The 27826-nt window shown below is 50.6% G+C and overlaps 2 protein-coding genes across 2 annotated transcripts; both read right to left on the reverse strand.

Annotated features, from left to right (window-relative positions):
• Positions 1 to 2182: 2182 nt before the first annotated feature.
• Positions 2183 to 7555, reverse strand: LOC123603700 (keratin, type I cuticular Ha8-like). The gene is made up of 7 exons (XM_045488852.1): positions 6822 to 7555; positions 6547 to 6629; positions 5606 to 5762; positions 5054 to 5215; positions 4839 to 4964; positions 4171 to 4391; positions 2183 to 3610 (listed from the first exon to the last, which is right to left on the reverse strand). The coding sequence occupies exons 1-7, from the start codon at positions 7311 to 7313 to the stop codon at positions 3478 to 3480; spliced, it is 1374 nt and encodes a 457-aa protein (XP_045344808.1). The 5' UTR covers positions 7314 to 7555; the 3' UTR covers positions 2183 to 3477.
• Positions 7556 to 19488: 11933 nt separating this feature from the next.
• Positions 19489 to 27038, reverse strand: KRT32 (keratin 32). Its single transcript, XM_045488841.1, has 7 exons — positions 25819 to 27038; positions 25059 to 25141; positions 24725 to 24881; positions 23279 to 23440; positions 23072 to 23197; positions 22131 to 22351; positions 19489 to 19916 (listed from the first exon to the last, which is right to left on the reverse strand). The coding sequence occupies exons 1-7, from the start codon at positions 26284 to 26286 to the stop codon at positions 19787 to 19789; spliced, it is 1347 nt and encodes a 448-aa protein (XP_045344797.1). The 5' UTR covers positions 26287 to 27038; the 3' UTR covers positions 19489 to 19786.
• Positions 27039 to 27826: the final 788 nt, after the last annotated feature.

The following is a 27826-nucleotide window of genomic DNA, read 5'->3' on the forward strand; positions in this document are numbered from 1 at the left end:
ATCTGTTTTGTTTCTTAAATTCCACATATGAATGAAGTCATACAGTATTTGTCTTTCTCTGACTGATTTAGTTCACTTAGCATTATACCCTTTAGGTCCATCCATGTTGTTGCAAATGGCAATAAAAAGATTTCAATCTTTTTATGACTGAACAATATTCCATTGTATATGGAATATCTCCATCCATTCACCTATCGATGGACATTTAGGCTGCTTCCATGTCTTAGCTATGGTAAATAATGTTGCGATAAACTTAGGGGTGCATATATCTTTTCAAATCAGTGTTTTCATTTTCTTTGGGTGAATACCCAGTAGTGGAATTACTGAATCACATGATAATTCTATTTTTAGTTTTTTGAGGAAGAAGGGTCTCTCTTTAAAAGGCAGCTCAATCACTCCAAGGAACAGAGGATAAATACGTAACTGATATAATGAGAGTTGCTTTGTAGCCAAGCAATCTAGGTCTGAGTCCTGGCTCAGCCACTTGCCAAATCATATCTTTAGACAAGCTATTTAACCTCTGTGAGCTTTACTACTTCATATTTTAAAAGCAGTTACAATGCCTACCATGTAAGAATGCTAGAGAGTGGTATTAGCTTCTCAGGAGAAGCGGCAGCACTTAACATCAGGCAGGAGGAAGCTACCACTATATAAAATTCCATTTGGGGGCACCTGGGTGGATCAGTCGGTTAAGCATCCAACCTTGGCTCAGGTCATAATCTCACAGTTCGTGAGTTTGAGCCCCAAGTCCGGCTCTGTGCTGACAGCTCAGAGCCTGGAACCTGCTTTGGATTCAGTGTCTCCCTCTCTCTCTGCCCTTCTGCTCGTGCTCTCTCTCTCTCTCTCAAAAATAAACATTAAAAAAAATTTTTTTTAAACCTCAATTTAAAAATTGTGCAGTTCTATTCAAATGTTTAACAATCAAAGAGGAAGAGAGCAAAGCAGGTTCTGTGTTTGACATAGATGTTGCTGTTCACAAGAAGCGAAGAAATGCACCAGACACAGAGTCAGGGGACTTAAAGTTGGCCAGAAGCAGGAGCCTGGGTCTTTCTAAAAGGCAGTGCTCCAAAGGTGGGCCCCAACACAACAGGCCCCATCTCATTCATTTTGCTTCTCAGAAAAAGCCAAGGTTGCAGAGGAAGCTTTCTAGCTCAAATCATGGACAGAAACCAAGCCAGTTTCTGGAAAGACTCCTGTTCCTGCCCCCAACCCAAGCCAGTCAATCAACATCAGGCAAGATGGTGCCTTGTTATCATGAGAAGTTCTTCCTGCAAGTCACCCCTCACCACCAAGACCACATTCAACGCTGGAAGTTGTAGCTCCTAAATGCCAAGAAGCATGTTGTCCCCACGAAGATGAAGCTGCCTTGAGCCATCCCAGTCTTCCTCTGACATGGGTGGGTGAAGTGATTTCATTTCCCCATATTGCCCTTTCTCGTATGATGGCACAAGATCTGAGAAGGGAGGCTAACAGGAGCTATTTTTTTTTCAAGCAGCTATCAACCACATTCAGAAATCAGGACTGCAAATAGGCATAATCTGCACTCCCCCCAAAACGTAGCCTCCAAAATGAAGTTCTACAAGAATCACAGTGGCTTTTAGAATTACTGAGTGCCCAGGGCAGTAAGGTACATTTGCACATCACGTCACCACTGGTGGACCCAAAGGGGGAAAAAGGAAATGAGAGCACCCATACAACTGGGCCCTGTCTTCTTGGATGGATTCAATATAAGGGAGTTGCTAAGAAGGCTCTGCCTTCTACCCCGAAGCAAAATTTTCTCATTCTTTGAACTAATACAGATACTCAAATCAAATTTGCTCTGGAAAACAAGTTATTAAGTACACAATTTCATTTCTGATCGCCTATAGCTGCTAAAGGAAACTAATTCTAGCTGCCCAGAGGAAACAGCCTGAGGCCACAGGTGAATTGTGAGCAGTCTGGCTCAGCACCCACACTCCTAATTATATGACACTGGCTCTGCATGAGGTCAATATGGTGCTTTCTCCTTTTCAGACTGTTTAAATTTCTATCATCTCACTTAATCCTAGAACCCATAACAGATCTAGGATGTGAGTGGGAAAGATGACATAACCCTCACTGTATGGCAGGGGAAAACGCTGAGTTAAGTGATGATTCTCAAGCCCCGTAACAAGTCAGAGATAAAGTCAGGAAGACACATTCATTCTTTCAACAGATGTTTATTAAGCATCTACTCTGTACCAAGCAGTGAGCTAGGCTCCGGGGAAGCAGCAGTGCACGAATGCTAATCTCCAGGAAGCATTTCAGTGAGGAAACAATGGAAGAGCTGGCAATTTTAGCTGTTGATGATGACAATAAGCAAGACAGAGAGTGACGAGGCTGTTGAGTATGTGGACTGACGGCCAAGCAAGAGCTCTCAGAAGCAGTGACATTTCTGCTGAGGCCTGAATAACAAGAAAGAGAGGGGAAGCATTCCAGGAAGGAGGAAGAACAGGGTCCAGTCTCAGGGATGTCCAATGGAACATACTGGCTAATGTGGTGGCATTGTGGTCAGGAAGGGGGAGGGTGGGAAGACACGAGGTGGGAGCAGAGAAGGTAAATAAGAATAAAAACTTTGAAAATATTGTAATAATATATTTTCCATCACCCTAAATCATCAGGCTCAGCAATGGTTTAATATTTCAGGAGAAACTACTAGAAAAAAATAAAGTCATTGTCCAAATTTTACTGTAAAATTAGATGAAGAGAGAAGTATAGCCAGACAATAGTTATGAGAGTCCAGATTTCTAGAGAAGAGAGATTTCTTAATCTGAAAGTTTTTTTTACATAGCAAGAGGCCAGCCTGGTCCTTTGTCAAAGAAAGGAACTCTGAGTGAAGAGAGCTCAGATCTGATACAGGGAACTCCCACCTCACTAGAGAGGAAATGAAGCCACTTCCAAGGCGGGGCGGCAGAAGGACAGGAGGAAGGAAGTGGATGAGGAATTGTTCACATATGTCATATCTAGTTTCATGGCCCCCCTCACTGGGGCCATTATCTGGGGCTGCAGATGTTAGAAACAGAATCAGTACATCGGGGGGGGGGGGGGCGGGGAGCCCAAACAGTGAGGTTTGTTTCTCACTTTCCTGGCCACAAACTGGAAATTTTTCAAGCTAAAGTTGGTGCTTGAAATGCAAATGCAGTTTCAGGTCCTGCCCCATCCTCACCCCATGATACTTCTTCAGTCTGATCCAATGCCTGAGTCTCTCCAATGTAGATAGTCCCACCAGTGGTGGCTGGGATCCGGCCACTGAGAGCATGCAGCTAATCTGGGAAAATCTGGAGCTGGGAAAGAAGCCTCCTGACCAAGATTCCACTTCTCCTGATATCTTGTGGCCTTTGGACAGGCTCTGCATGCAGAAAGTCAGCAATAGTTAGAAGCCATATTTTCTGGATGTATAACAAGCATTTCTCTTTAGGCATCCCCTTGCTCTAACCACCCTTGCTGGCACACGGGCACTCAGAATCGGCTCCCGGTGCTGACTCCACAGGTCGACCCAGGCCCGCAAGTGGTGCGGGGGGCACAGCTTGGACGAGGTGCACAGGGGGGAGTCACACAGGCAGCAGAGGTGGAGCATGGATTGCAAGGGAGTCTGTGGAGAGAGAGAAAAGGTGAATGAAGTGAGGGATGGGAAATGAATCATGTGTGATAGAGCACAAGGAGGGAGTCCCCCCTCTTTAAAACTACAAGACGGGGACCCAACAGATGCCCTAGCCATTGACCCCCTATTGTGCACCCCTAGTGCTAGACTGAGGGATCTCTATCTACAATGTCATCCAGAATTAAGGTTTTCTAATCGAGAATCGGGTTCTAGCCTACAAGATAAAAAATACAAACAAAGATTAAAAAGAGAGCAAAAGTGAGTTCAACAAACCTACTGGGATCTATACTCAAATTGCCTGTTCAAGATACAGCCATGTTTCTACTCTCACCAGTGAATGGCTAGCCAAGCAGCCCCACTGGAGACCTGGCAATGGATCCTCACTCCCTTCATATTCTGTCAATGAGGCAGAGTGTGAGAAGAGGAGGGGCAATGGGTCACTCAACAGGAGCATAGACTGCCTTCTGGCTTGTAGACAACACTACTGTTACCGTAAGGAACTCATAAGAATTGGGCAAATGATTGGCCAAGAGTGCCTAGATCACACATACTTGCAATCCTCACTCTCCAGAAGTTTCCGGTACGTGGCAATCTCGCTCTCCAGCCGGGCCTTGACGTCCAGCAGCACCTGGTACTCCTGGTTCTGCCGCTCCAGGTCAGCCCGGATCTCAGACAGCTGCTCCTCCACGTCGCGGATCAGGATCTGCATCTGGGCCAGCTCGGTGCCGAAGCGTGCATCCGACTCACACAGGGAGTTCTGCAGACAATCCTTCTGTAGTGGCAAATAACCGGGTAAGAGACCGAGGTGTCCCAAAATTCAGCAGTAGGAATCATGGCCAACCTCACCATGTCATAGGACATGCCCAGAACTCTGGAGAAATCGCTGCCCATATCACCACGACTTTTCACAAAATTCTACCTGGAGGAAGTGTTCATCCCTGTATTCCCAGTACCTGACCAAGTAGACACCCAGTGACGTCTTGTGGAACAAGGGCCTGAACCACCACCCTTTATTGTAAAGGAAGTGGAGTTGACTTTTTAAAGGAACCGGATTTCGGGGTCAAACCAACCTTGATGGTGAGGCATCTCCCCCGGGGAGAGAGGGACCCAGCCCCTGAGTTCTGATTGTTAGTGGGACTGATGAGTGGACTTCTAAGACACGCTGCTGCCAGGCCGTGGCCCGTGGCACCAGCAGCACGGTGAGGGCAGAGGACCGTACCAGGCTGTGCTGGGCCTGAAGCTCCACCTCCAGGGCGTTCACCGTGCGCCTCAGCTCCAGGATCTCCGACTGGCAGCACTGCAGCTCTTCGGAGCAGGACATGTCCTGCTTGCTGATGCTCTCAGACTGAAGCACAAGTGCACAGAGATATCACATCACCCCCCTGCCCAGGTGGAAGCCGGGGGGCCCTCCCTGCTCCAAGGCAGCACCCTCACCTGATCTTGGAACCACTGCTCCACGTCGTTGTGGCCGGTCTGCATCATGGCCTCGTAGTGGCACCGCATCTCGTCCAGCACCCTGCTCAGGTCCACGGTGGGCTCCGCATCCAGCTTAATCTGGAGCTTGTCTCCCAGCTGACCCCTCAGGATGTGGACTTCCTGTGGGCACAGAAGGACCAACACTCTGAGTGAGGAAAGGGCCTTGGACAGAGCAGATGGCACTTGAACCCCTTCTCTGACGAGCAGCACGAGGGGTGAGCCCACTTGTGCACGATGTGAAAGATCTTGTCCAGGATCCACTGGGAAGATCCCAGTGGGTCGCCTTCCTAAATTCACAAGGCAAATCTTTAGAGACAAGGAACCCGCCCCCCCCACCCCCACCACTACATCTGCTACATCCTACAGAGTCAGCCTGACTCCCACACCCAGATCAACCCCTCATCCTGATGCCAACTGAGCCTGGCTTCTAATCCTACAGCCACAGGGTGGGCGGTGCTCCCTTCTCTGCTCAGTGCCCTCTCCCATGGGTCTGCAGCCCCAAGCCCAGACCTGCTCGTGGTTGCTCTTGAGGCAGAGCATCTCCTCCTTCAGGGACTCCTGCTGGGCCTCCAGGTCGGCCTTGGCCAGGCTCAGGTCATCCAGGAGCTTGTGCATCCCACACATGTCCGCCTCCACCACCTGGCGTAGGGACAGCTCACTCTCGTGCCTTCCAGGACAGGAGATGAAAGGTCAGCAGGATGACAAGGACAGCCCCTTTCAGCTGCCCCCAGTTTCCATTTCCTTCACCAATTAGGATCCTCATTTGCTCACTGTGCTCAGCACTGGCTTCAGAGATTAATTAGACTCAACCCCTCTACTCAATCAGCTCATGGTCTAGCAAGATATTCATAGTAGGTATCATTTTTACCATTGGGCATTGAAGAAACTTTGGTTCCAAAAGATGAATTAGCTTGCATGAGATCATGTATTTCAGGATCCAATACAGGACTCACACCGTTAGGTTAAGCAACATCCAGGTACCTGGTCAATGATTTGCTCCCTTATTCCTTGTGTTGGGCTACTTGTCTATCTCTGACCTTTGTCTGGTAGAAATGCCTGGTATTTGAGGTCCCCATAGATAAATTTGGACCCTGACCTATCTGTAAATGGTTCCTCTAACTTACATGTGAAATTCAGTGACTGTCCTTGCTCAGTTTATTCTTGAAATCACCTTATTCTGCTCCTGATGAGTGAGCTGAAGCAGCCTTACCTTCCATTTTAGAGAAGTAAATGAAGGAGGCAGAACTCTAGGCTACACCATACATACTGAATTTGATGTGTTTTTTTTTTTTCTCAGCCACTTTCTATTAGCTTTGTTTGTAATAAAAATTTTTATTTGGAGAATTTAGGAAAGAAGAAACAGGACAGTAATTCAGTCAATTAAGTAGTTGGCCTTTGTGACTTAGGGTAGAGGAAGGGGTCACTCTGAGACCTCTTCCAGCCCTACTTACTTGATTCTAAAGTCATCGGCAGCCAGCTTGGCATTGTCAACTTGAATAATGAGCCTGGTATTCTCAGCCTTGCTGCACAGGATCTGTGGAAAACCAGGAAGACAGTTCATGCACAAAACATCATACTCTGGGCTCCAGCTCTATGGGTGACATCTACGCTCATGCTCAAGAGAACCCAAGAGCACAAAGACCCTTGAGTCTTCAATGGCCTTTTGACTGCCATGCCCTTCCACCTTCCTCAGACCCAGCGTACCCCAGGCTACTTCAGACCTCACCTTCTGCTGGAGCTCCTCGATGGTCCGGAAGTACGACTGGTAGTCTGGACACACGCTGGACTCGTGGCATTTGCTCGACTCTCGGATCTTGGTCTCCAGCTCCGCGTTCTCCCGCTCCAGCTGACGCACCTTCTCCAGGTAGTTGGCCAGGCGGTCGTTCAGGAACTGCATGGTCACCTTCTCGTGCCCGTTCGGGGCGCCTTCCCCATAGTTCCCACACGCTCCGATGTTGCCGGGAATGTCTCGGGTCCCTGGCAAGGGGCAAGCGGTTTGGCAGCTGTAGGGCACACAGAGGCTGGGTCGGCCCAGAGGAGTTGTCCCTACACGCACCCGGTTGGCATGTGCCAGGGTGGCAGACAGGCACAGGGAGGCAGCCTTGGCCTCTGCCCCAGGCTGGCCCCCAACGTCAATGCAGGAACCGCAGACATTTGCAGCTTCGGGCATCTGAGTGCTGCCCAGACAGCGGGATGAGCTGATGTAGCAGGAGGTCATGGTGTGGGCTGAGGTAGCACAGGAGCTTCAGAGCAGCTGCGAAGGCCAAGCCACTGAGTGTGACAACCCCTTTCCCTGCTAGGCCTTTTATACCCCATCCCAGGTGGGTGTTGGCTCAATGCTTTGACCTCAGCGCCTTGATTCTCTACCTACTGTTGTACTGTCATCCTGTTACTCAGCTGTTGGTTTACCATTAAGAGTTCCTCACCTCATTAAAGGAATGTTGATGAATTTGAGGTGCCTCCTGGCTCTTTGATATCAGGTTGTCTGTGGATGGGAAGTAAGAAACTTTTATTATTTTTCAAAGAACAAAATCCTTTTAGCCATCAGATGTTCATACCTTGACTAGAGCTGATGTGCCCACACTGAAGGCATGACTGTTCCTGTTGGTCATAGGATAAACCCTATGAGAACAATGGTGCCCACCTGGATTAAGACTAAACCAGCCTTCTCTATCCAGGGAAGAGCCTGGTTTGGGGCTGATAGATGTTATGGGTTTTGGTTATCAAAAACTTCACATTTCTTCTTTCTTCTCTTTGCCTTTCAAACTCACTTTGAGGGGCAATAAGACTTTGGTAAGTCCATTCATTCAACATGCATCTGGTGGCACAACCCATGTGCCAGGCACTATGCCATGCCCCTGTCATACAACTAGTTAAGCCTGACATAGTTCCTGTCCATCAGGAAGCAACCCAAACTTAGGTAGCCATGGATGTTTTAAATAGGTTGTCTGCAAAGATCATCAGTACAAGGGTGACCTTGAACCTTGCCTGATCTGGACCAGGAAAGATAAGCTCAATAAGCCAGAAACAAGCAAAAATGAACAATAATCTTTTTACATTCCAAGGCTGTGAAACTCAATGGACATTGAGTTATCAGAGTCAGTATGGTGGTTTTTCCTGCCCTTCTTCCTTGATTCTAAAATTCTTTACTGAGTACTTAACATATGTGTTAGGGGGCTTTTCAACATATTGTTTAATCCTTCCTACCATCCTGTAAGGTGGATATTCTTACCATAACTTTACAAAAGAAAGAAAAGACATTGAGGACCAGAGACATGAAGTTGTTTTTCTAAAATCAACCCCCTTATAAAGTGGCAAAGCCTGTTGTTAATATCAGTTTCTTTCAACTCCAGAGCCCATTCTTGTCCTCTTCACCTTGCACACCCCTCAATAGGGGAATAAGTGTGTCATTGCCAGAATTAAGAAAGATTATAAGGTCTAGAAATTGTACAAGAAGTTGAAATTAAGAGATAAAATAAGAATTTAACATTCTATATTATCCTTTGTGTCTCAGAAAATACAAATGTTGAGATACCAGAACAATAGGGCAAGGCTTCTCCAAGGACCATGCAGAAGGATGCCCAGGAGAAATCTCCATCCCCAAAATTATTATACTACATCTCATACCCCACTAGCTCTTGGCATCAGAGAGCCAAGACTGCTGACTACTAAGGTCCCAAAAGTTCTCTCTTAAAATTTGTGGCAGGAGATAGATTGCCCCCTAGGACTGAGAAAGACCTAATATGGAGTAAAACTAAGTTATCAGAGTCAGTATGGGGGTTATAACTAAATCTTCGTGAAAATGAATATTTTCCAGTGCTCTAAGCATTGAGCAAAAGCGGAATAGACATCTCTATAGGGACCAGATCTGTATATATGAAACAAACTATTGGAGTTCTATCAAGAAGAAATACAGAAGTCTGAGACTTCTGTTCAGAATGGGTTTCCCAGGAAGGGTAACTAGTGGTCAGCTCTGTCCTAAGGGTTACTCAGAGCTCATCAATGAATAACTCTTTATAGACATCATAATTAGAAGACCTCACCAGGCCAGCCCATCTCATCCTTCAGAGGCCTTTGGGTGCGATCTGCATAGGTTACATCTTCAAACACTGCTTTGTTACTCTCCTCTGTCTCATCACATAGCAACAAGCTTCTCTATAAACCAGGGAACTAGACTTATAAAGTCATTTCTTTTGACCCGCTAAATCGAATCTATCTTTTGACTTTATTCTCTGGCAGGATTCATTCCATTAGCTAAAACTCGTGATTTCCTCCATCTCAAAATACACAACACTTGTTACTGCGTAACATCACCACTGAGGCTTTCTATGTCGGGGTGATGCTCCTCTGTACTGAAGCTTCATCATGGTCCTGGCTTGGGCTTCAACCGAGTGTGCTGTTTTGCATAATGACACTGATGTTGCGTGTCTCTTTGTAAAGCTGCTTGGTTCCACTGAGTTGCATTTTTCTCAAAGGAGGTGAGTGTGGGGTGAAGATCCTTGCCCTCATATCTAAGACTGCCTTTCTTCCCAACCCTTTAAAAAGAGTCCCTGTGGCCCTTGGTAACCAAACATGAGCCAGAGTCAGTGACAAGAAGTGGCGAAGACAGAGTGTGAGAGACAGAAGCCTGTAGCCCTCCTTCACTCACCTGTGTGCACACAGTTCTCTCACTGAGTCTGACTTCAAAATACCAGTCTCTAGAAGCAGGAAGCCTACTGCAGATGGAAAGGCAGAGCTGTGGTCTTGGGATGCTGTTTTCAAACATGGTGGTGTTACAGATGGATGCATCTCAACCAGCGGGAGGGAAAGGTGTGGACCTGTAGACTAGCCCCCAGGAATCGTGCCTAGCCCGCAGCCTACTTTTTCTACGCTGTGGCTCCTGCTGCAGGAAGATGTGTGAGGCATCCAAGGGTTTGTGCCCTGTAAGGGAACCTCGCCCATCACATAATATAGGGGGTGCAAACGTCAAAGACAGCTCCTGTGTGTGGAGCCTCATCCTGCCGTGTCCTCTGGGTGTTAGGAAGTGGTGCCAGAGAAAACTGTAGGTCAAGAAAATCATGAAGACTCTTAAAAGAAGAGTAATAAATAATATAATAATAAGTAATAAATGATCTATTATTCTAGGTATGCAACTCTTGAGGCTTTGATGAATGGAAAAAGCACACTTTTATTCAAATTAGATAGGATTTTACCATCAGGCTTCTTAGATCCAGCTCCATAATCCACAAAGTTTATCCACTTAATCAATGTTGTTTTCCTCCTACCATGACATCATCTAGACACTAAGAGTGCGTCTATAAAAGACACAGTCCCTGCCTTAGAGTAGGGGAGACATTTGTGACAAGGCACCACAGTGGCCTGTGGAGGTGGTGCCACACTCACTCTGAGGCCTTCAGACATGTTATCATCTTTCTCCCCATTACCCATTACCCTGCGGATGGCCCCAGAGCAGAATCCACTTTTCCCTTGCAGCTGTCTATTCCGGATACCAAGTAATTCTCTGTGGCACCAGCTGGGTGTCCTATAGTTCAATTTAATTCCTATGTTACCCACCTGGATTTAGCATCAGATCTCACAAGGTAAAGGCTCAGTCCCACAAGGCTGCCCTTCTTCAGACACCAATCGTTAAGTTCCAGGTTGTCACCTGTCCTTCTGAATGACTGGCTATAACTCAGTGTTCCCGTGACCCCTTCCTTGGGTTTGATAATTTGCTGGAATGACTCCCAGAACTCAGGGAAACATTCATGTTTACCAGTTTAGCATCAAGGATATGATAAAGGACACGAAGAATAGCCTGATAAAGAGACACATAGGGCAAGACATGTGGGGAGGGGTGCAGAACTTTCATGCCCTCTCTGAACGAGCCAGGCTCCCTGCACCTCCATGCGTTTGTCTTTGTACAGTGTTTATGTATCCTACCCAGCAGAACTTTCCATACACTTCATGGCAGAATCAGTAAGGAGTTTGTTCACAAGAGCTTCCCCACGACCATCAGAGGTCTAGGAGAAAGAGCACCCAGCCACCGGGGGGCTGGGGGGAGGTAGGGAGGGGGACTCTGTGAGGAATCCGCCTTCTCATACTCTTCGGGTACCTATAAAGGGATGGCCAGGGTCATAATGTTGAATCTGGTGTGTGGTTGAAGCCTGTGAGAGTAGAGCCACTCCCCTGGGCAACGTGGAGACCCATCCAATATGTCCCTCACCTGCAGAGGAGGGGAATTCACAGAAAGGAAAGAAGCATTCAAGGGCTTGGGTCCTCCTTGGCCTAGCGTCTGGGAAGGAGCTCCTGGGAGCCCAGGGGCTGAGTATGGTATCCAGCAGACAGAGGGAAATGGGAGCTAGAAGGAGAGGGTGTCGGACAAGATCCCTTTCCTCCCAGAACCATGAGATTGGACAGGTCTGTGTGCCCCACAAGCAGGCTGTGAGTTGGGTCTTCTAGACTCATGTCCCATAGATCCCTTTTGCTATTATCAAGGTAGAGCTGAATCCCCTCTCAACCACCCATCCTCCACCCAGCCACAGGGAATCTGGGGTCCTTTATGCACTCTTGACCAGTATCAGAGTGACAGAATGCTCCAAGTCCTGGCCGTGGAACTTAGTGCCTGAGGACAGGTGACCCAAAAGGCAGGACCTAATTATTTGGCCCCTTCTGCACCCCAGGAGAGCCTCCTTCTAGGGCTGACAAGGCAGGATTAGGGCTGTGTTTTCATTTAAGGAGGGGGTATTTCTGGACAGCCTCTGCTCCCAGCGCTGCCCCTCACTAGCCAGGTGGCCCAGAGCGAGTCAGCCAGCTCTTCTGGTCCCTGGTTCCCCACTGAAAATACAAGCTCTGGAACAGACCATGGGCTTGAACTCTTGAGCACAACCCAAGTAAGAATTACACTGCACATTTTGCAACTATACATGTGCAAAACACACATACATATTATTTTCTATTCTGTTCTCTCTTTCTCTCACTCTCTTGCTCTCTCTCTCTCTCGCCCTCTCTCTAGCTGATCAAAATCCACTAAAATGACTGCACAGACCATCAATGGATCACAGCCATAGTTTAAAATACACCACACAGGTGCCCACTGTAACTCGGTGAAATAACCTGACAACAGTAGACACACACAACAGGCAGCTTCATTTATTAATTTATCCTTTTAACTTATTGGCCAGGAGCCAGAAGAGAGATGTAGCTCCCCAAGTGCTGCAGAAGGAAAATGGCCCCGCTGAGAGAACTTGAACGTCAAAACACAAGCGGAAGTCGTGAGAAGCCGCAGAGCCTCAGGGACGCCCCACCCCAGAGATGAGCCGTCTGTAAGGTGGGTGTCAGCCACGGGGGAGTCTCCGGCTTCCCGTGTCTGTCATGTGCGGCGACAGGAAGGTCCCCACTGCCCTGTGTACGGGATCTGCTGCTACCATGGCAGCCTTGGGCTCACAGGGTGGGCTCAAGGAGGAGGTGCCGTGTGGGGCTTGTGGGGTGCAGGTCACGGGACACGCTTGTGGGTCGCCCGAGGGAGCGGCGTGTGGATCGAAGGCATTCTGCAACCCAGATGCACAGAGACGTCCATCCTCAAGCCCAGCAGCTAAGAAAAGACAGACTTGGCCTGAGTCCCTGCCCTCCTGCCTTACTAGCTCAGGCCCCGGGGCCAATTACGTTCTTTGAGCCCCGTATCTTCATCTACAATAACAAGGACGGTAATGTTAACTGCATGGCCTGCTATTAAGTCTTAGGGAAAATAATGCTGAAACCCATAGGAAGAGAGACAACAGGGCGCGTCAGAGAGGACTGGGTCTTCTGTTCACACATAGGTGCTCTTCCCACATGCAACACTCCAAATACTTTCCTGCCACATGAGTTCTTTGCTGCCATCATTCTCTGAGCCTCAGTTTCCTCAATTACAAACTGGGGTGCCTAGAACCCTCACATACTCCTTCAGCTATGGCACAAGCAAAATTGACTAGGCCTGATAGAGATGAGGGGAATCCAGTCAGATTTTTTTTTTTTTTAGTTAAAGAAAAGTGGCATATCTTTATTTTAATTTTTTTAGATGTTTTTATTTATTTTTGAGACAGAGAGAGACAGAGCATAAGCAGGGGAGGGGTAGAGAGCGGGGGAGACACAGAATCCGAAGCAGGCTCCAGGCTTTGAGCTATCAGCACAGAGCCTGATGCGGGGCTCGAACCCACAAACCGTGAGATCATGACCTGAGACGAAGTCAGACGCTTAACCGAATGAGCCACCCAGGCGCCCCCTTTTTTTTTTAATGTTTTTATTTATTTATTTTTAATTTTTTTAGATGTTTATTTATTATTGAGAGACAGAGAGAGACAGAGCATGAGCAGGGGAGGGGCAGAGAGAGGGGGAGACACAGAATCCGAAGCAGGCTCCAGGCTCTGAGCTGTCAGCACAGAGCCCGATGTGGGGCTCGAACTCACAAACTGCGAGATCATGACCTGAGCCGAAGTCGGGCGCTTAACCGACTGAGCCACCCAGGTGCCCCTGTTTTTATTTATTTTTGAGACAGAGAGAGACAGAGCATGAGCAGGGGAGGGACAGAGAGAGGGGGAGACACGGAATCAAAGTGGCATATCTGAAAGAAAGAAAGAAAGAAAGAAAGAAAGAAAGAAAGAAAGAAAGAAAAGAAAGAAAGAAAAATTTAAGGTAGGCCTTATCATGTTGCATGGATTCAGTGAAGGAAGACGAAGTGCCCAGCACATCAGAAACGTTCCGGCCACAGATATTCCTCCTTCTCCCTCACCCTGCTCATGGCCCAAGGCCGCCGGCTAAAAGGAAAGAACCAAAATTAAGGGCCAGGCATGAGAGCAGTTGGGCACCCTGAGGAAGCAGAACCCCAAGTGTCCGCTGGGACAGGGGGGCACCCGTGGCTGAGAAGGAAGGAATTCAAGAGCTCTGGGCAGGTGTGTGATGTAGGATGGTCACAATACACACATCCTGGAGATGCCACAAACACTGGCCCTCCTCAGCCTCACAAGTACCCGCAGTCCTTGCTCTCCAGAAGGTTCCAGCACGTGGTGATCTCGCCCTCCAGCCTGGCCTTGACGTCCAGCAGCACCCGATACTGCCAGTTCGGCTGCTCCTCGGCCAGCTGGGCCTCCGCGCTGCCCATCAGTAGCTGGGTCAGGTGGTAACCGGACCCAGGCCTGTCCTGAGAAACCGCCCTTAGGCAGTGGCCGGCCCCACGAGTAGCTCCCCCCCTCCCCTCAAATCAGAGAGGGCTAACTGCGCTCCTTGCCAGTGCCCTCTGTTGCTAAAAGGGAGGTTTCATGTCATCTCTTTGGAGAAGCTGAGTTCTGTTCCCCGAGCGACCATCTGGCGTCTCCCTGGAAGGGCATGGCCTTGAAGATGCAACAGTCACCCGGGAGAGGTAGAGCTCGGTGAGCGCGGGGGCCTCTGGTCTCAGCGCCGGCGCCCAGAGAGACGGGGCAGTAGAACGGAGGGGTGCCGACGTGTTGGAACTAAAGGAAAATGAGAGTGGCTTCGACCCCTTCCTGCCCCAACCAGAGACCAGAGGGGCCGTGCGCTCCCCGGGGACCCAGAGCAAGTCAGCCACAGGGTCCAGACTGCGGCCCGGTGCTCCTGACTCCAGCCCGTTCTCTCCCTCTACACCAAACCTGTCCTGTTAAAAGGCCAAGCGGTAAACATTTTGTGCTTCGCAGGCCATACAGGCTGTTTGCGCCAAACTTCTCGTCCCCGCCGTTGCAGCGCGGGGCAGACGCAGACAGTGTGGCTGTGTCCCGGTGAAAGTATATTCACCAAAACAGACAGCAGCTGGGTGTGACCTGTGAGCTGCAGCCCGCTAACCCCACTCTACACGACACAACGAATGAGGCCTGAGAATTGGACCCCTCACAGCACGTGGGGAGACCCTTAGCCTGTCCTGGAGCCAGAGCGCTGGGGCAGGGGAAGGGCATTGCCCAGGTGGACTCCAGAAGTGGGCACTGCACCGTCCCCTGCCCCAAGACATTTAGACCGAGACCGGCAGTCGTCCAGATGCTCTTTAACCTCAGAGCAAGGCAAAAGGTGCCCGGGTAGGGGCGGGTGGGGGGGTGGTTGGTGTGGTGGCCTCGTTACTGCTGCTACTTCTGTTCTTTCTGAAACTTGGGTGTCCAAAGGCTCCAGAAAGTAACTCAGCTGCCGAAGTCACCGGGGGGAAAGTCAGAACGGGGAAGTGGGGGGACTTGTGTGCCAGCCAAAGCAGATTTTCTTTAATTGGCATTAATTGAGCACTTATACTATCATGATAGTTCGGATGCATTCTGTCCCAGTAACTCGGTGAAGGAGGTAGAATTACCCCCCTTTCCAAAGGGGGAGGAGCTTGCAGTTTACAGAGGTTAGGAGACCCGCAGAAATCACACGGTGTGTGGTGGCGGAACTAGGATTCCAGGAGATGTTTTTTGAAGCCGGAGTCACTGATGGTTTGTTTCCATTATAGCAAGAGGCTCATCCGGGTATTTGGTTACTTATTTAGGGCTAAGGGGCAGGGACTATTTGGAAATAAATTTGCCTCGACCAGTTGTTCAAAAGGATAGAATGCAAATGATCGTAGGACATTTCTATTTAGCAAAACTGAGGTCATCACACTCATGTGCTAAAATTTATGAAACACCAGACGAGAATTGTTTTATTGTTAATGATCTTCCCAGTTACCGCTCAGCATATCCTTTTTTTGATCATACCGGAGAAGTCTTCCCAATATTATAGGGAGGGTGCCAATCAGTGTCATTCAGTCCACGAGCTGTCCTGGTGACTCTGCCAGTCACTGTGTCCGACTGCTGGGCCTTTCTCTCTGGAAGCCGTCACCCTCTGGCCAAGCTTCCCCGAACCCAGCTCTGCCCCGTGGGCCCTCACTCCCACGCCCAGGAGGAGGCCTTGCCCTTGGACAGTGAGAGACAGACCCAAGGCTGCGCACCAGTCTCCTTAATGCCTCAGGGAAAGTCTCATCTTTGAAACACATGCCCTCTTTCTTTTCCAGTCCCCACTCAGGGAGGATCCTGCTCCCTGTGGGAGTTTCTCCCAAACATCAAATACGACAGAGGTTTTATTACTTTACCGTGGTCCTAAGTTTTCCTGTAAAGTGGAGTCAATGAAATCCAAATGCTTTGATAGGAGGACAGACTTCCTCTGAGAATCCCCATAGGTGTAACACGAGGTCCACTTTCCAGGCGGTCCCGGTGCTGGTGGGCAGAAATATTCCCCAGTGTCTACATCCGTGGCTTCTGCATCCCTCACAAAGTGGAGATGGACCAGGAGGGAGGATAGCCGTCAACCTCTCTAGCTTGGAAGCATCATCCCAACACAGAGGATGGCGACCATCCATGGCCAGCAGAGGGGGCAGCACTAACTGCGCCTGAGCCTTGGGGCTTGGTATCCTATAAAAAGCTTTAATAGGCATTTGGGTTGTCAGACAGGTCCTGGCAAGTCAGATGACACACAAGGTGGAAAGAGGAACCAGGTTGGATTGGACAGTATGCTCTGAGGGAAAAGGAGCCTGCACAAGTCCCCAAAGGGCCCAGGGGACCTGGACTCCTGGCCTACAACCCCTGTGTCATTGCTCCTGGCCACAGCCTGAGTCTGTCCTCTTATTGAGCCAAAGGCTCCAAGGATAAGGAGATTCTGAATTTGGTGGTTTCCAGATATTTTTTTAATTGGGAACTACAGTCCTGGGAAGGAGTTTCAGCATCTCAGAGAAAATATCTCTGTTCTTAGGGACAGGAAAGAAGGCAAAAGGAAAAGTATTTATTAGCCTGAAATAATAATAAACCTTCGTGCTTGGAGAAAACATCAGGGAGACCCGCTAGGCTTGGCGTGAGAGCACTTACTTTGACTCCCACCTGTTGGTTGGTGAGTGCATCTTTCCAGCTCTCTGGGCCTTAGACTCGCCATCCATAAATGGGAGAGGCTGGGCCACATCATCTGGAAGGCTCCGTATGATTCTGATAGCTTAGGATAGTGTTGTTGAATAGAACTTTCTGGAATAACAGAAATATTCTACATCTGCATTCTGGTATGGTACCCCTAGCCACATGTAGGTACTGAGCACTTGAAATGTGGCTCGTGTATTGAGGAACTGAATTTTTCAATTTTATTTCATTAAAAATTCAATAGCCACATGTAGTCTGTGGCTACCATAGTGGACAAGACAGAACAGGTCTAGGATTTTAGAACCATAGATCTGGTTCTGTTCAGTCTACTGTGTTTATGAAGCTAAGCACATTCTAGACAAATTTGCACGGGGCCTGAAATTAAGAGGGATTGCCAGTTTGTACTCAGTTATGAGAATATCCACATGGCCAGAAGCTCCTCTCTCTTGGCATTCCAGATCACCGAAATGCTACCCTCACCTCCCCACTCAGGAACCAAAGCTGGCTAAGCAGTGTGTTTGTGTCTCCCATCAGGCTCACAGCCTCGCCTGCCAAGCCTGCATGCCGGATCCTGTCCTGAGAGCCCCAGGTGGCTCCAGGAGCCAATTCACTTCTCATCATTTCTTGGCAAGTCCAGAGGGCAGATCTTTAATAGAAACATCACCTCAGCTCATTAAAGAAGAACAGTGTGTTTAGAAGTTGAGGTTCTGAAAGGTGTACAAGATTCCTGTTTCTGGCCCTTTCCTCTTAATCCACCATGGCCAGTCATGCCAAGTCAGGTCCTCTGCTGAGCCTCTCAGATTGAGCCCTGATTTTTTCCTTCCCACTGTCACAGCCTGAGCTGAGGCCCCATTAGCTTCTTCCACATACTAGTTATCAGCTCTGTCCCTGCCCCTCAGCCATCTTTTTTATACTCCTCGGTGAAACTTTCTAAAAGGCCACTCCGGCCATGCCATCCTTGGGCTCAGAACCTACAGCAGCCCTCCCACAGCTTGCTGGATGGAGTCCAGGCTCCATCAGAGATACCTGGGGCCTCCCCGTGGTCTGACACCTTCCTACCGCATGAGATTTATTCCCACCCACCTTCCACAGGGACCCGCTGCTCCAGCCAGCAAGGCCACTCAAGGCGTCTGGAGCCAGACCTTGGCTTCCACGCAGACCCCACGCGGCTCTACCTCTTTTTTGCTCAGTAGACATTCAGACCCATCTCAAATGCCACCAGCTGCAGGAAGCCTTCTCCCCAGGCTAGTACTTTGTCCCAGCCGTTGTTAGCACGTGCTCTTTCTTTCTTTTTTTTTTTTTTTTAATTTTTTTTTTCAATGTTTATTTATTTTTGGGACAGAGAGAGACAGAGCATGAACGGGGGAGGGGCAGAGAGAGAGGGAGACACAGAATCGGAAACAGGCTCCAGGCTCTGAGCCATCAGCCCAGAGCCCGACGGCGGGGCTCGAACTCCCGGACCGCGAGATCGTGACCTGGCTGAAGTCGGACGCTTAACCGACTGCGCCACCCAGGCGCCCCAGCACATGCTCTTTCTAGGTAGCAATTTGCCACGTAGTGGAGTGCTTCGAATGAGTGCTTCAGGGCACACAGCTGGACCTGGGTTCGAATCTTGATCCTTGCATGTAACTTTGGGCAACTGACTAACCCATTCTGCACTCCTCGGTTTTCCATTTCTAAAATGGACACGAGGCCCCCCTTCCACGGTGGTTGTGCAAGCCGCATAGGCCGGTCTATACAATGTGCTCGGCACGGTACCACGTGCACCGTATGTGCTTAGGAAGTGGTGGTCATGGTTATTATTATTTACACTGGCCCCAGCTCCGTCGCCAATCATACGCTTCCGGACAGTGGGGATCACTTGCATTTTTTTTTTTTTTGGTAGCCCCTCCCTGCATAGAGCTGTAGTTTGCAAATACGAGGACTCAGAATACGAATTGCTTGATTTATCCCTGGGGCCTCACAGCCTATACTGAGTCCTGGGTCCACTACATACTAGTTGGATGACCTTTGGGCAAGTTTCTTAACCTCTCTGGCTCTCAGCTTCCTCATTTACAAAGGGGAGACATAATGGTACTTTTTTTCACAAGTTGTTGCAAGGTTTAAATGGGGCACTAAGGAAGTATCTGGGGGATGACCCTGGGGGTATCTACATGTAAGTAGGCCATTAGTGAAGACTTTTTGAATGAATGAATGAATGAATGATCCCATTGTAACAGCTGTAATGAGGTGGGGAGGTGGGGTCATAACAGTATTCTTCTCAATTACAGTAGTTTGGCCTAGGTTTCAGGCATAATTATCTCCCTCTTCTCTTTATTCCTTTATGACTTGGCTCTGGACAGATTGCCTGGCTCTAACTGGCTTATGGCATGCGGGCCTTTCTAGCGAATGCCTCCCAAGCCTCCGTGGAAACAGACGAGGCCCAAAAATAAGTATAGAATTTGGCCACTTTCCTCTTGAGCCCAACTGAGTAGAACTGGCTGGTGGATACAGCAGCAAAGGCGACAAATAGAGAAAAATGCGTTTGCAGGGCCACTGGATGAGGCTTTATTTGCCAGTTTACTAACAGCACGTGCCCTTGAGGCAGCACAGACAACCAGAAACATCAGCCAAGAGAACAGTCTGGCTGTGGAAGTGAGAGGCAGTTTTCCAAGACGTGGGGGCCCGGGGCGCCCCCTGCAGATCCGAGCATGTAGCACACAGCCCACCTCCCAGCTGGAGGGCTTCCTTGCTGACCACTGAATGGGGGTCAGACTCCGCCTGAGGAGGCTCCAGCCTCCCAGCTCCGGTCTGTCCAGGATCCACCGACCCTGAGGGACTTTCAGTAGTGGACCTGAGGACAGGGCACACAAGGCACGCAGACGGTGCGGGGCACACAGATGGTGCGGGGCACGCTGGGGGATGGTGCACAAGGGGGACAGGAGGGAGTGGAGCACGGGTTACAGGGCAACCTGCGGAAGACAGGCACAGGGGGCAGGATTAGAGAAAAGCCCAAGGCAGCAACGCGTGCGTGGCTCTGCCCCCAGATGCCTCGCAAACTCACCCGCTGCTCACCTTCTCCACTCAGCTTCCCTAATCCCACCTCCGTCATCTTTGCCTGTGTAACCCTTAACTGGCCTCCCCAGCCCCACCCCGGCCCCTCCTAACCACCGTCAGCATCGTGGCCAGAGTGATCTTCCACAGACACAAATATAAGTATGCCACTCCCTGCCCAAAACGTTCGGTGGCTCCCATTTGGGCCAGGATGGAGAGCAGCTTCCTTCAACTCAACTGTCACATCCTCCTTGAAGCCCTCCATGATCTCTCTGTGTCAAATCCCCCAACGAAGGTACCGTGTGCCCCCTCCCAGAGTGATGTGTGATTGTCCTGTTACGGTCTGTCTCCCCATTAAACAGTGAGGTCAGCAGCCGTGTATGCGTGCACATCCTGCATACCTGGCCTGGAGCAGGCACTTAATAAGAATGTGTTGGATAAGGTGAACTCAGTAATTAAAACAGAAGGAAGACATGGCAAAAGGAGAAAGGATGATCTCAGAGACCGACAGGTGTGGGCTCAAAACCAGAAACCACAGCCTGGACAGTAGATGGGAACCAAACAGCCCAGAAACTGGACAGGGAGCCCTGGGACCACATCCAGCCTGAAATATGTTTTGTGTGGCCAGCACCATATTCTTTTCTCATTTGTTGAAAATGTTTAAAAATCAGAAGAATTTAACATTTAAAAGACACCTAGATTCCCAGTTTCTCGTGAGCAGTCAGAAGATCCAACCGTACTGGACGTGCCTCTCACACGGTAGAAACGGTCCTCATCGGGGGTGGCGCCCTCGCCGGAGTAGACATCGCTCTTTGGTTCCCCAGAGTCCCACCGTGACCCACGTCCCACATGTGCGTCAGCACCCTGTTCCTTGAAAAGCATTTGATTTTGCAACCCTTGCCCCAGAGGGTGAAACTGAATGACAGACAAGCAAAGCTGAATGTGGACTGAGAAGCCACCTACAGGGAGCGCCTGGGTGGCTCAGTCAGTTGAGCCTCCGACTTCAGCTCAGGTCATGATCTCACAGTTCGTGGGTTCAAGCCCCACGTCGGGCTCTGTGCTGACAGCTCAGAGCCTGGAGCCTGTTTCCAATCCTGTGTGTCCCTTTCTCTCTGCCTCTCCCCTGCTCATGCTCTGTCTCTCTCTGTTTCTCAAAACAGAAGATAAAATGTTTAAACAAATTTTTTTAAACAAAAACAAACAAAAAAAAAAAGAAACTGTCTACAACAGTAATCAGCCCAGCAGGTGTCCACGGGCCCGAGGTATCCTGTGCCCAGGTGACCGCCAGGCCTTGCTGAGCGCCTGCCCCACCCGGATTCCGACTCTCCCCACTGCTCACATGACCAGGACCTCGTGGACAGTTTCCCTGCCTGGACCCTCTTCCCTCTACTTCCTGCAACCACCTGTGCCGTCTTCCTGAAGAACAGCTTTGAGCTTTCACTGACTCACTCAGGAAACATTTACTAAGCATCTACTACATGCCAGGCGCAGGAGATAAAAATAGTTTCTACGATCTCGGAGTTCTAGATGATTGCCATCTCACTGGGGAGATAGGCCGTTAAGCAAACTCTATCATTTCCTCCTCAAAACAAAACAAAACAAAACAAAAATGAGGGCATCCCACTGCCTATTAAATAAGGTCCTCCCTCCCCAGCATGGCCTTTATGGTTCCCCATGAACGGGCCCCACTGACCTCTTGTGTCTTCCTTCCTTCCCGCCATAGCCCAATCACGTTAAGCCACCTATTGGTCCTCTCAAGTGCAGAAAAATCTTTCCCCCAAGTATGATCTCCAGTTGCCCGTCTCCCTAACCAGACGGAAACAACCTGAGAGCAGATGCCTCGTCATCATCTGTCTCCACATCCCTAATGGCACCGGGTACATGGGAAGCCCTTGGAAGGAGTTTGCTGACTTGGGAAGGAGCACAGTGGCCTCCAGTGGGCCAGGTTTGGGATGGCAGCATGAACACCTGCCTGACTTTCTTTGGATCAGACCAGCTTCCTAACTGCTTCTTAATCACGACAGGGCTCTATCTCCTGGGTAAGCCCTTGTAGCCTTCTCCTATAGCCTCCTATAGCCTTCTCCAAACCCATGTTTGCACCCATGTGTACAGCCTCAGCTGGGCCCACTCACTTGCAGTCCTCGCTCTCCAGCAGGCCCCGGTACGTGTTGATCTCGCCCTCCAGCCGGGCCCGCACGTCCAGCAGCACCTTGTACTCCTGGTTCTGCCGCTCCAGGTCACAGCGGATCTCGGCCAGCTGGGCCTCCACGTTGCTGATCAGGCACTGCATCTGGGCCAGCTGGGAGCTGTAGCGCGCCTCGGTCTCCGCCAGGGTGTTTTCGAGAGAGTCCCTCTACGGCAAAAGGAAAGACACAGTAGCTGAGAAGCAGACCTATTCTCCTGGTTCAGAAAGAACCAAGAAAAGCCAGGTCTCTCTTTGGGGTTGGGAATGACCCCCTCCCTACCTAAGTCACTGTGGAAACGGAGGCCCAGGAAGGTTGAATGACTTGTTCAAGCTTAAGCAGCTGGCAGGTAACAGACTGGGATGTGAACCCAGGTCCCCGTGACCCTAAACCCCTTATTCCTTCTTCAGCCTCGGTCTGGCTTCAGACTTTGGATCTGAGGTTCCCCAGGCTCCTCCCCGACAGCATCGTCAAGATCTGTGGCCTTCAGCCCTGGCTGTGCTTTGAAGTCACATGATGAGCGCCTTTAAAAGGTCCTTGTGCCCGGCCCCCACAGAGTCCAGAGACTCTGATTTCACTCATCCAGAGAGGAACTAAGCATGGGGAGTTTTTAAAACTCCAGTAGGAAGCCTGCGTTTAGAAGGTTCAGACCAAGCAGAGAACACGCCTTCCTGGGGAGTTGTGTTTGACAGTTGTCCACCTAACCCATGTCAGGGTTGAGACAAGCCCCTTTGATCTCTGGGATGGGTCTTGGGAGCAACCTCAGCCTAGGAGAGGTCAGCTGGGCAAACGTCCGTGGTGGCTGAATCGGGGCCCTCTCCCCCCGCCTGGATGCCGGCACCTAAGCGCATTTGCCGCCTGGGATCCAGAGACCACCCGGCAGCACCCACCAGGCTGTGCTGGGCCTGCAGCTCGATCTCCAGCGTGTTGACCGTTCGTCTCAGATCGATGATGTCCGACTGGTAGCTCTGAAGCTGCTCGGAGCTCGTGGCCACCTGCTGATTGAGCTCCTCCATCTGCAAAGGGGGAGACAGGAGAAGGGCAGGAGAGCCTTCTCAGGGACCCTAGGGAGGCCGGCCCACCTGCGAGAGGCCCACCTGCATGTTGAACCATTCCTCCACGTCCCTGAGGTTGGTCTCCACCACAGTCTCATACTGACAACGCATCTCCTCCAGCATCCTGTTCAGGTCCACGGGCGGTGCGGCGTCGACCTCGATATTAAGGCGGTCCCCCAGCTGGCACCGGAGGGCACTGACTTCCTGAAAAGGCACGAGTGTGAGGTCACGTGATCCCACTCACCACCCCAGGGAGACACAAAATGGTGGGACGAAAGATGCTAGGATGTCTATGTTAGAGGGGCCCTGCGAGGCTTGCCGTCCACTCTGCGGAAGCTCTGTGGTCTTGCAGCTCCGACCGGATGTTCCCATGATGGCGGCAGGGCTCCATCACACTTCCTGTCACTTTGGCAGAAGCCAAGAGCAATGCCAGGGTTTGTCTGATCTCCTCGGGCCAGAATGGGAAACCCATGCCCCCGTATTCCCAGCCACCCTCCCGGCCCGTGTTCATCTGGGAGGGAGGACAGCAGGAGCCTGGCTTCACTTGGTTCAAGGCCTGAGAGCAGACGCCTCCCCAGGCTTGGCTGCCAAAGAGAGAAAGTTGTCTCAGAGGCTGCCCGAGTATGCGATAATGCCTCATTAGTGGCCTCTTGGTGCCGTTCCCAGTTCTCTGATTTAAGTAGGATGAGTCAGGCACCTTAGGGCACCCAGTGAGTACATGGTGACTGATTGTTATTTTGCATTTAAGCCTAAGGAAACCCAGCCAGGATTCAGAGGCACTTGCTCTTTCAAATCCCAACTCAAGAGGTTGAGAGTCGATGCAGAGAAGGCGGAGGGTGGGGGGGCGTAGCACCAGAGGTCCGGTGGTCTATGCAGCACACAGGTGCCCAGGAGGGAGCGATCTCCCTTCGCGGATGTGCCGGAGATGAGGAGGAAAGTCAGAAAATAAAGTGTCGACCGATGGATTTTGGATTAAGTATATTATATGCAAACAGGAGCAAAGAAGAAGGATAGGATGGGGTCAGAAGAAAGAAAACCACTGCAGTTGACTCTCCCTTGGAAGAGCCCCAGCGGCCGAGCCTTCCGGAGAGGGACAGGCCATTCCATGTGAGTTCTGGAACACAACCCCCTCTGGGCCTCAGGCACCACTCTGCCCCCAGAAAGTGATTCTCATGAGAAAAACACAAGCATCTGGCAGTCACACAAGACCAGGAAATGCAGAAGAGAAGGTTGCTTGCATTTCTGAGCAGGGACCAAGTGACGGGTGTTTCACACCCATGACCTCATGGAATGCTTGCAGTAGCCCCGTGTCATAGTGCTGCTCCGTTTTACAGGCGAGGAGGCTCAGAAAGGTTCAGTGAGTTGGGCAAGTCACAGAAACAACACACGGCAAGCCTGGGAATTTCAACCCAAGTCTATCCAACCCAAAACCCCACGTGCTTCCCATTCCGCTTCCCGGGGCCACGTCGGCTTGATTTTAGGGCTCACCTCCTCGTGGTTCTTCTTGAGGCACAGCAGCTCCTCCTTCAGGGACTCCACCTGGGCCTCCAGGTCGGCCTTGCACAGGGTCAGCTCGTCCAGGATCCTGCGCAGGCCGTTGGTGTCGGCCTCCACCAGCTGCCGCATGGCCAGTTCCGTCTCGTACCTGCACAGGGACAGGGTCAGCAACCGAGGGCTGAAACTGAATACAGCACTCAGGGAAGACCCGCAGCCACTGGCACTTTTCCAACCCTCCCTGAAACTGACGGACAGCTGCCCCCAAAGATGTGCGGGGAGGTGGGGGGGGAGGGGGGGTACCCCACCATCGCCGGGCCAGACTCACTTGGTCCTAAAGTCATCGGCGGCCAGCTTGGCGTTATCAATGTGCACGACCATCCTGGCGTTCTCTGCCTTGGTGCACAGAACCTGGGGGCCAAGGCACAAGAGGGGGTGCGTTCAGAATAAGAAGGAAAAAGAGCCCAGAGGAAAAGCTGGCAGCTGAAGGGACTCAGCAGCCTGATGACCATCCCTGCAGGAGACCCTCTTCTCTGGGACTCTGGGGAATATTTGGTGAACTGCTAGTCCTTGGAGAACTACTAGGGTTTATATTTGAAGCACCTAGGTTCTTCATAAATCCAAACGCCCCACTTTGGTCGCAGTGAACAATGTGGAAGGAAACAATGTCGTTAAGTCCGAAGTCCTTCGTGGGACAGGCAGAGCCTTAACAAGCGCTAACATTGACTAAAAACTCACCGTGTGCCAGAGGCTGTGTTAAACACTTCCCGTGCATCAACTCATGGAATCCTCTGGACAGACCCCCGAGGCGTGAACCATTACTGCCACCAGTTTACAGATGAGGACACTGGGGCCTAGGGAAGGGAAGGCCTCCCTCCCAAAGCCACAAAGTGGTAGAACTGAGTCTAGATCCCAGACCTCTTTCCATGTTAAGGACTCTAGCTGAACCCTCAAACTGTGAGACCATCCTATGCCCTGGGGAAGTCTCTTTCCCCTGAATGAGGCTTAATAAGCTAATGAGATTCAAATCTGGAGCTCCAGGCCTTCCGGTTGCCTTCCCGGTGAGTCCGTTCACCGCTTGCCCTCACCTTCTGCTGGAGCTCCTCGATGGTCCTGAAATAAGACTGGTAGTCAGGACACAGGGTGGGCACTTGAGACTGGCAGGCCTCCTGGATCTTGCTCTCCAGCTCCGCGTTCTCCCGCTCCAGCTGGCGCACCTTCTCCAGGTAGTTGGCCAGGCGGTCGTTCAGGAACTGCATGGTCTCCTTCTCGTTGCCATTGAACGTCCCTTCACAGTACCAGCTGCAGGTGCCCGTGGAACTGGCGATACCACTGGCTGGCCGGCAGCTGCTGGGCCAGCAGGAGCTGGATAGGTAGGTCTTGGAGAGGCAGCTGGCTGGCCGGTAGGTGGTGGGCGTGCAGACAGAAGGCACGTATGTCATGGGCTGGCAGACGTAACCCAGGCACAGCTCGGGCCGGCAGCTCATGCTGCTGGGGCAGACAGAGGGGGGCCGCGGGCAGCTCTTGATGGAAGCTGGTGAGCAGTTGGATACCATGTCAGGGTGGCCCCTTCGCAGCGGCAGCTACCTGGATTGTCAGTGTCCACAGACCCCATCCTGCTCGGGCCTTTTTATACCCCTGGAATGAGGGGGCTCACGCTAGAAAGTCACCATGGGGTGGTGTGGATGTTTATACACAGCCCGAGAGGAAGCTGCTAATTAATTTATAATATGGTTTCCAATAAGGAGCTCCTTTCCTTGTAAAAGAGGCTAAGCTAGTCATTTGGCTAAAGCAGGACTCTGGGCTCCTGTCATTGATCACCAGGGGAGAGCTTCAGGACACATCTTCAAAGGATCAGCTTTGGGCTTGGGCCCTCATTACCCGGGCGGGGCCGCCCGGACACCACAGCACCTGGCCCTGTGCCGCCAATGCCCGCTGCGCCCCCGCCCGCTCGGGCCCTGAGAAAGGGCCGCAGTTCCGTGGGGTAGCTCTTCCTTTTAATGAGAGCATTCCCTGTGGGAAGAGGCCTGCCCCTTAAGGAGGAAATGTGTGGGTGCCAGAAGCTTCACCGATACTGGCAGTGCTATAAATCGAAGGAGCTGGAAAACAGAACCTCAGAGCCTTCTAAACCTGCATCACCGCCCTACCTAGGGGGAGAAGTGATCTCAGGGAGGAGAGATCCAAACAGAACCCGAGACCCAGACAGAAAGCCTAAGAATCAGGGGCATCTTTTCAGCTGGATGCTACTAAGAAAGAGAGACATGGGGATCGCGCTCTCGGGAAAGTGTCGTGATCATCCCGGTGGGGCAGACGCTCTATCTTGACCATCTCTGGATCCTCCCTTCGTGAATCACCATCCCCATAGACAGAGATGTCGAGAGTTCATGACTGTTAAAAGGACAGGGGTGGACAGGCTGGAACAGGCTCTACTTTCGCTTTCTACAGCGCAGGGCTCCCCGCGGGACCTCAGAGATGGGAGGCAGTGTGAATCAGCTCCCTGGAGAAGTGGCACCCTGCAGCCCTGGTGTGAGCAGGGGACTGGAGCAGGTGTCTCCAATTATAGAAGCCTTGGGTATTCCTTAAGAAAGCGACAGGCAAGACCAGTGGTTTCCTGTCCTGCCTGCGATACCCGTGGGCTCAGACACTTCACATTTAACCTATGGGTGTTACATGGCCACTTTTTATTCATTAATCCTCTCAATATAACACTGGGGTGTGAGTGCTTGTCTTTTTCTTTCATGTATTTCTAGAAGTATTGGCGAAAGGGTAGGGAAGGGAAAATGCCACTCAGCCCTGTTCCCTGATATCTGTTGCTTGAGAGAAGTCAAGATCGAGAATGCTACATAGAGCCAGTGATCTGGCTGCAATCCGCACCGATAAATAGGCAAGAACGGCTTCGGTCTATGGGAGGAAAGCAAGAAACAAGGCTGACAATTCAGTTTTAAAAGGTCTTCAAATAAAAAGAAGAATTCTTGAGTTTTTAAAAAAAAGATAGAGATGTTACCTTCTAATTTACTGTGTGACCTCGGGAAAATTGCTTTACCTCTCTGGGTTTCCATTTCCTCATGCATATCGAAAGGGTTAGACTAAATCATC

The sequence above is a fragment of the Leopardus geoffroyi genome, chromosome E1 (assembly GCF_018350155.1).
Source record: "Leopardus geoffroyi isolate Oge1 chromosome E1, O.geoffroyi_Oge1_pat1.0, whole genome shotgun sequence".
Lineage (NCBI taxonomy): Eukaryota > Metazoa > Chordata > Mammalia > Carnivora > Felidae > Leopardus > Leopardus geoffroyi.

Coding starts and splice junctions, on each gene's coding strand:
- LOC123603700 (XM_045488852.1), bottom strand. CDS start 7,313: ATGACCTCCTGCTACATCAGCTCATCCCGCTGTCTGGGCAGCACTCAG. Junction 5,763..6,546: donor GCCGATGACTTTAGAATCAA/GTAAGTAGGGCT, acceptor CTGTCCTGGAAG/GCACGAGAGTGAGCTGTCCC. Junction 4,392..4,838: donor TTCAGGCCCAGCACAGCCTG/GTACGGTCCTCT, acceptor TTGCCACTACAG/AAGGATTGTCTGCAGAACTC.
- KRT32 (XM_045488841.1), bottom strand. CDS start 26,286: ATGGTATCCAACTGCTCACCAGCTTCCATCAAGAGCTGCCCGCGGCCC. Junction 23,441..24,724: donor TCAAGAAGAACCACGAGGAG/GTGAGCCCTAAA, acceptor GTGCCTTTTCAG/GAAGTCAGTGCCCTCCGGTG. Junction 22,352..23,071: donor TGCAGGCCCAGCACAGCCTG/GTGGGTGCTGCC, acceptor CTTTTGCCGTAG/AGGGACTCTCTCGAAAACAC.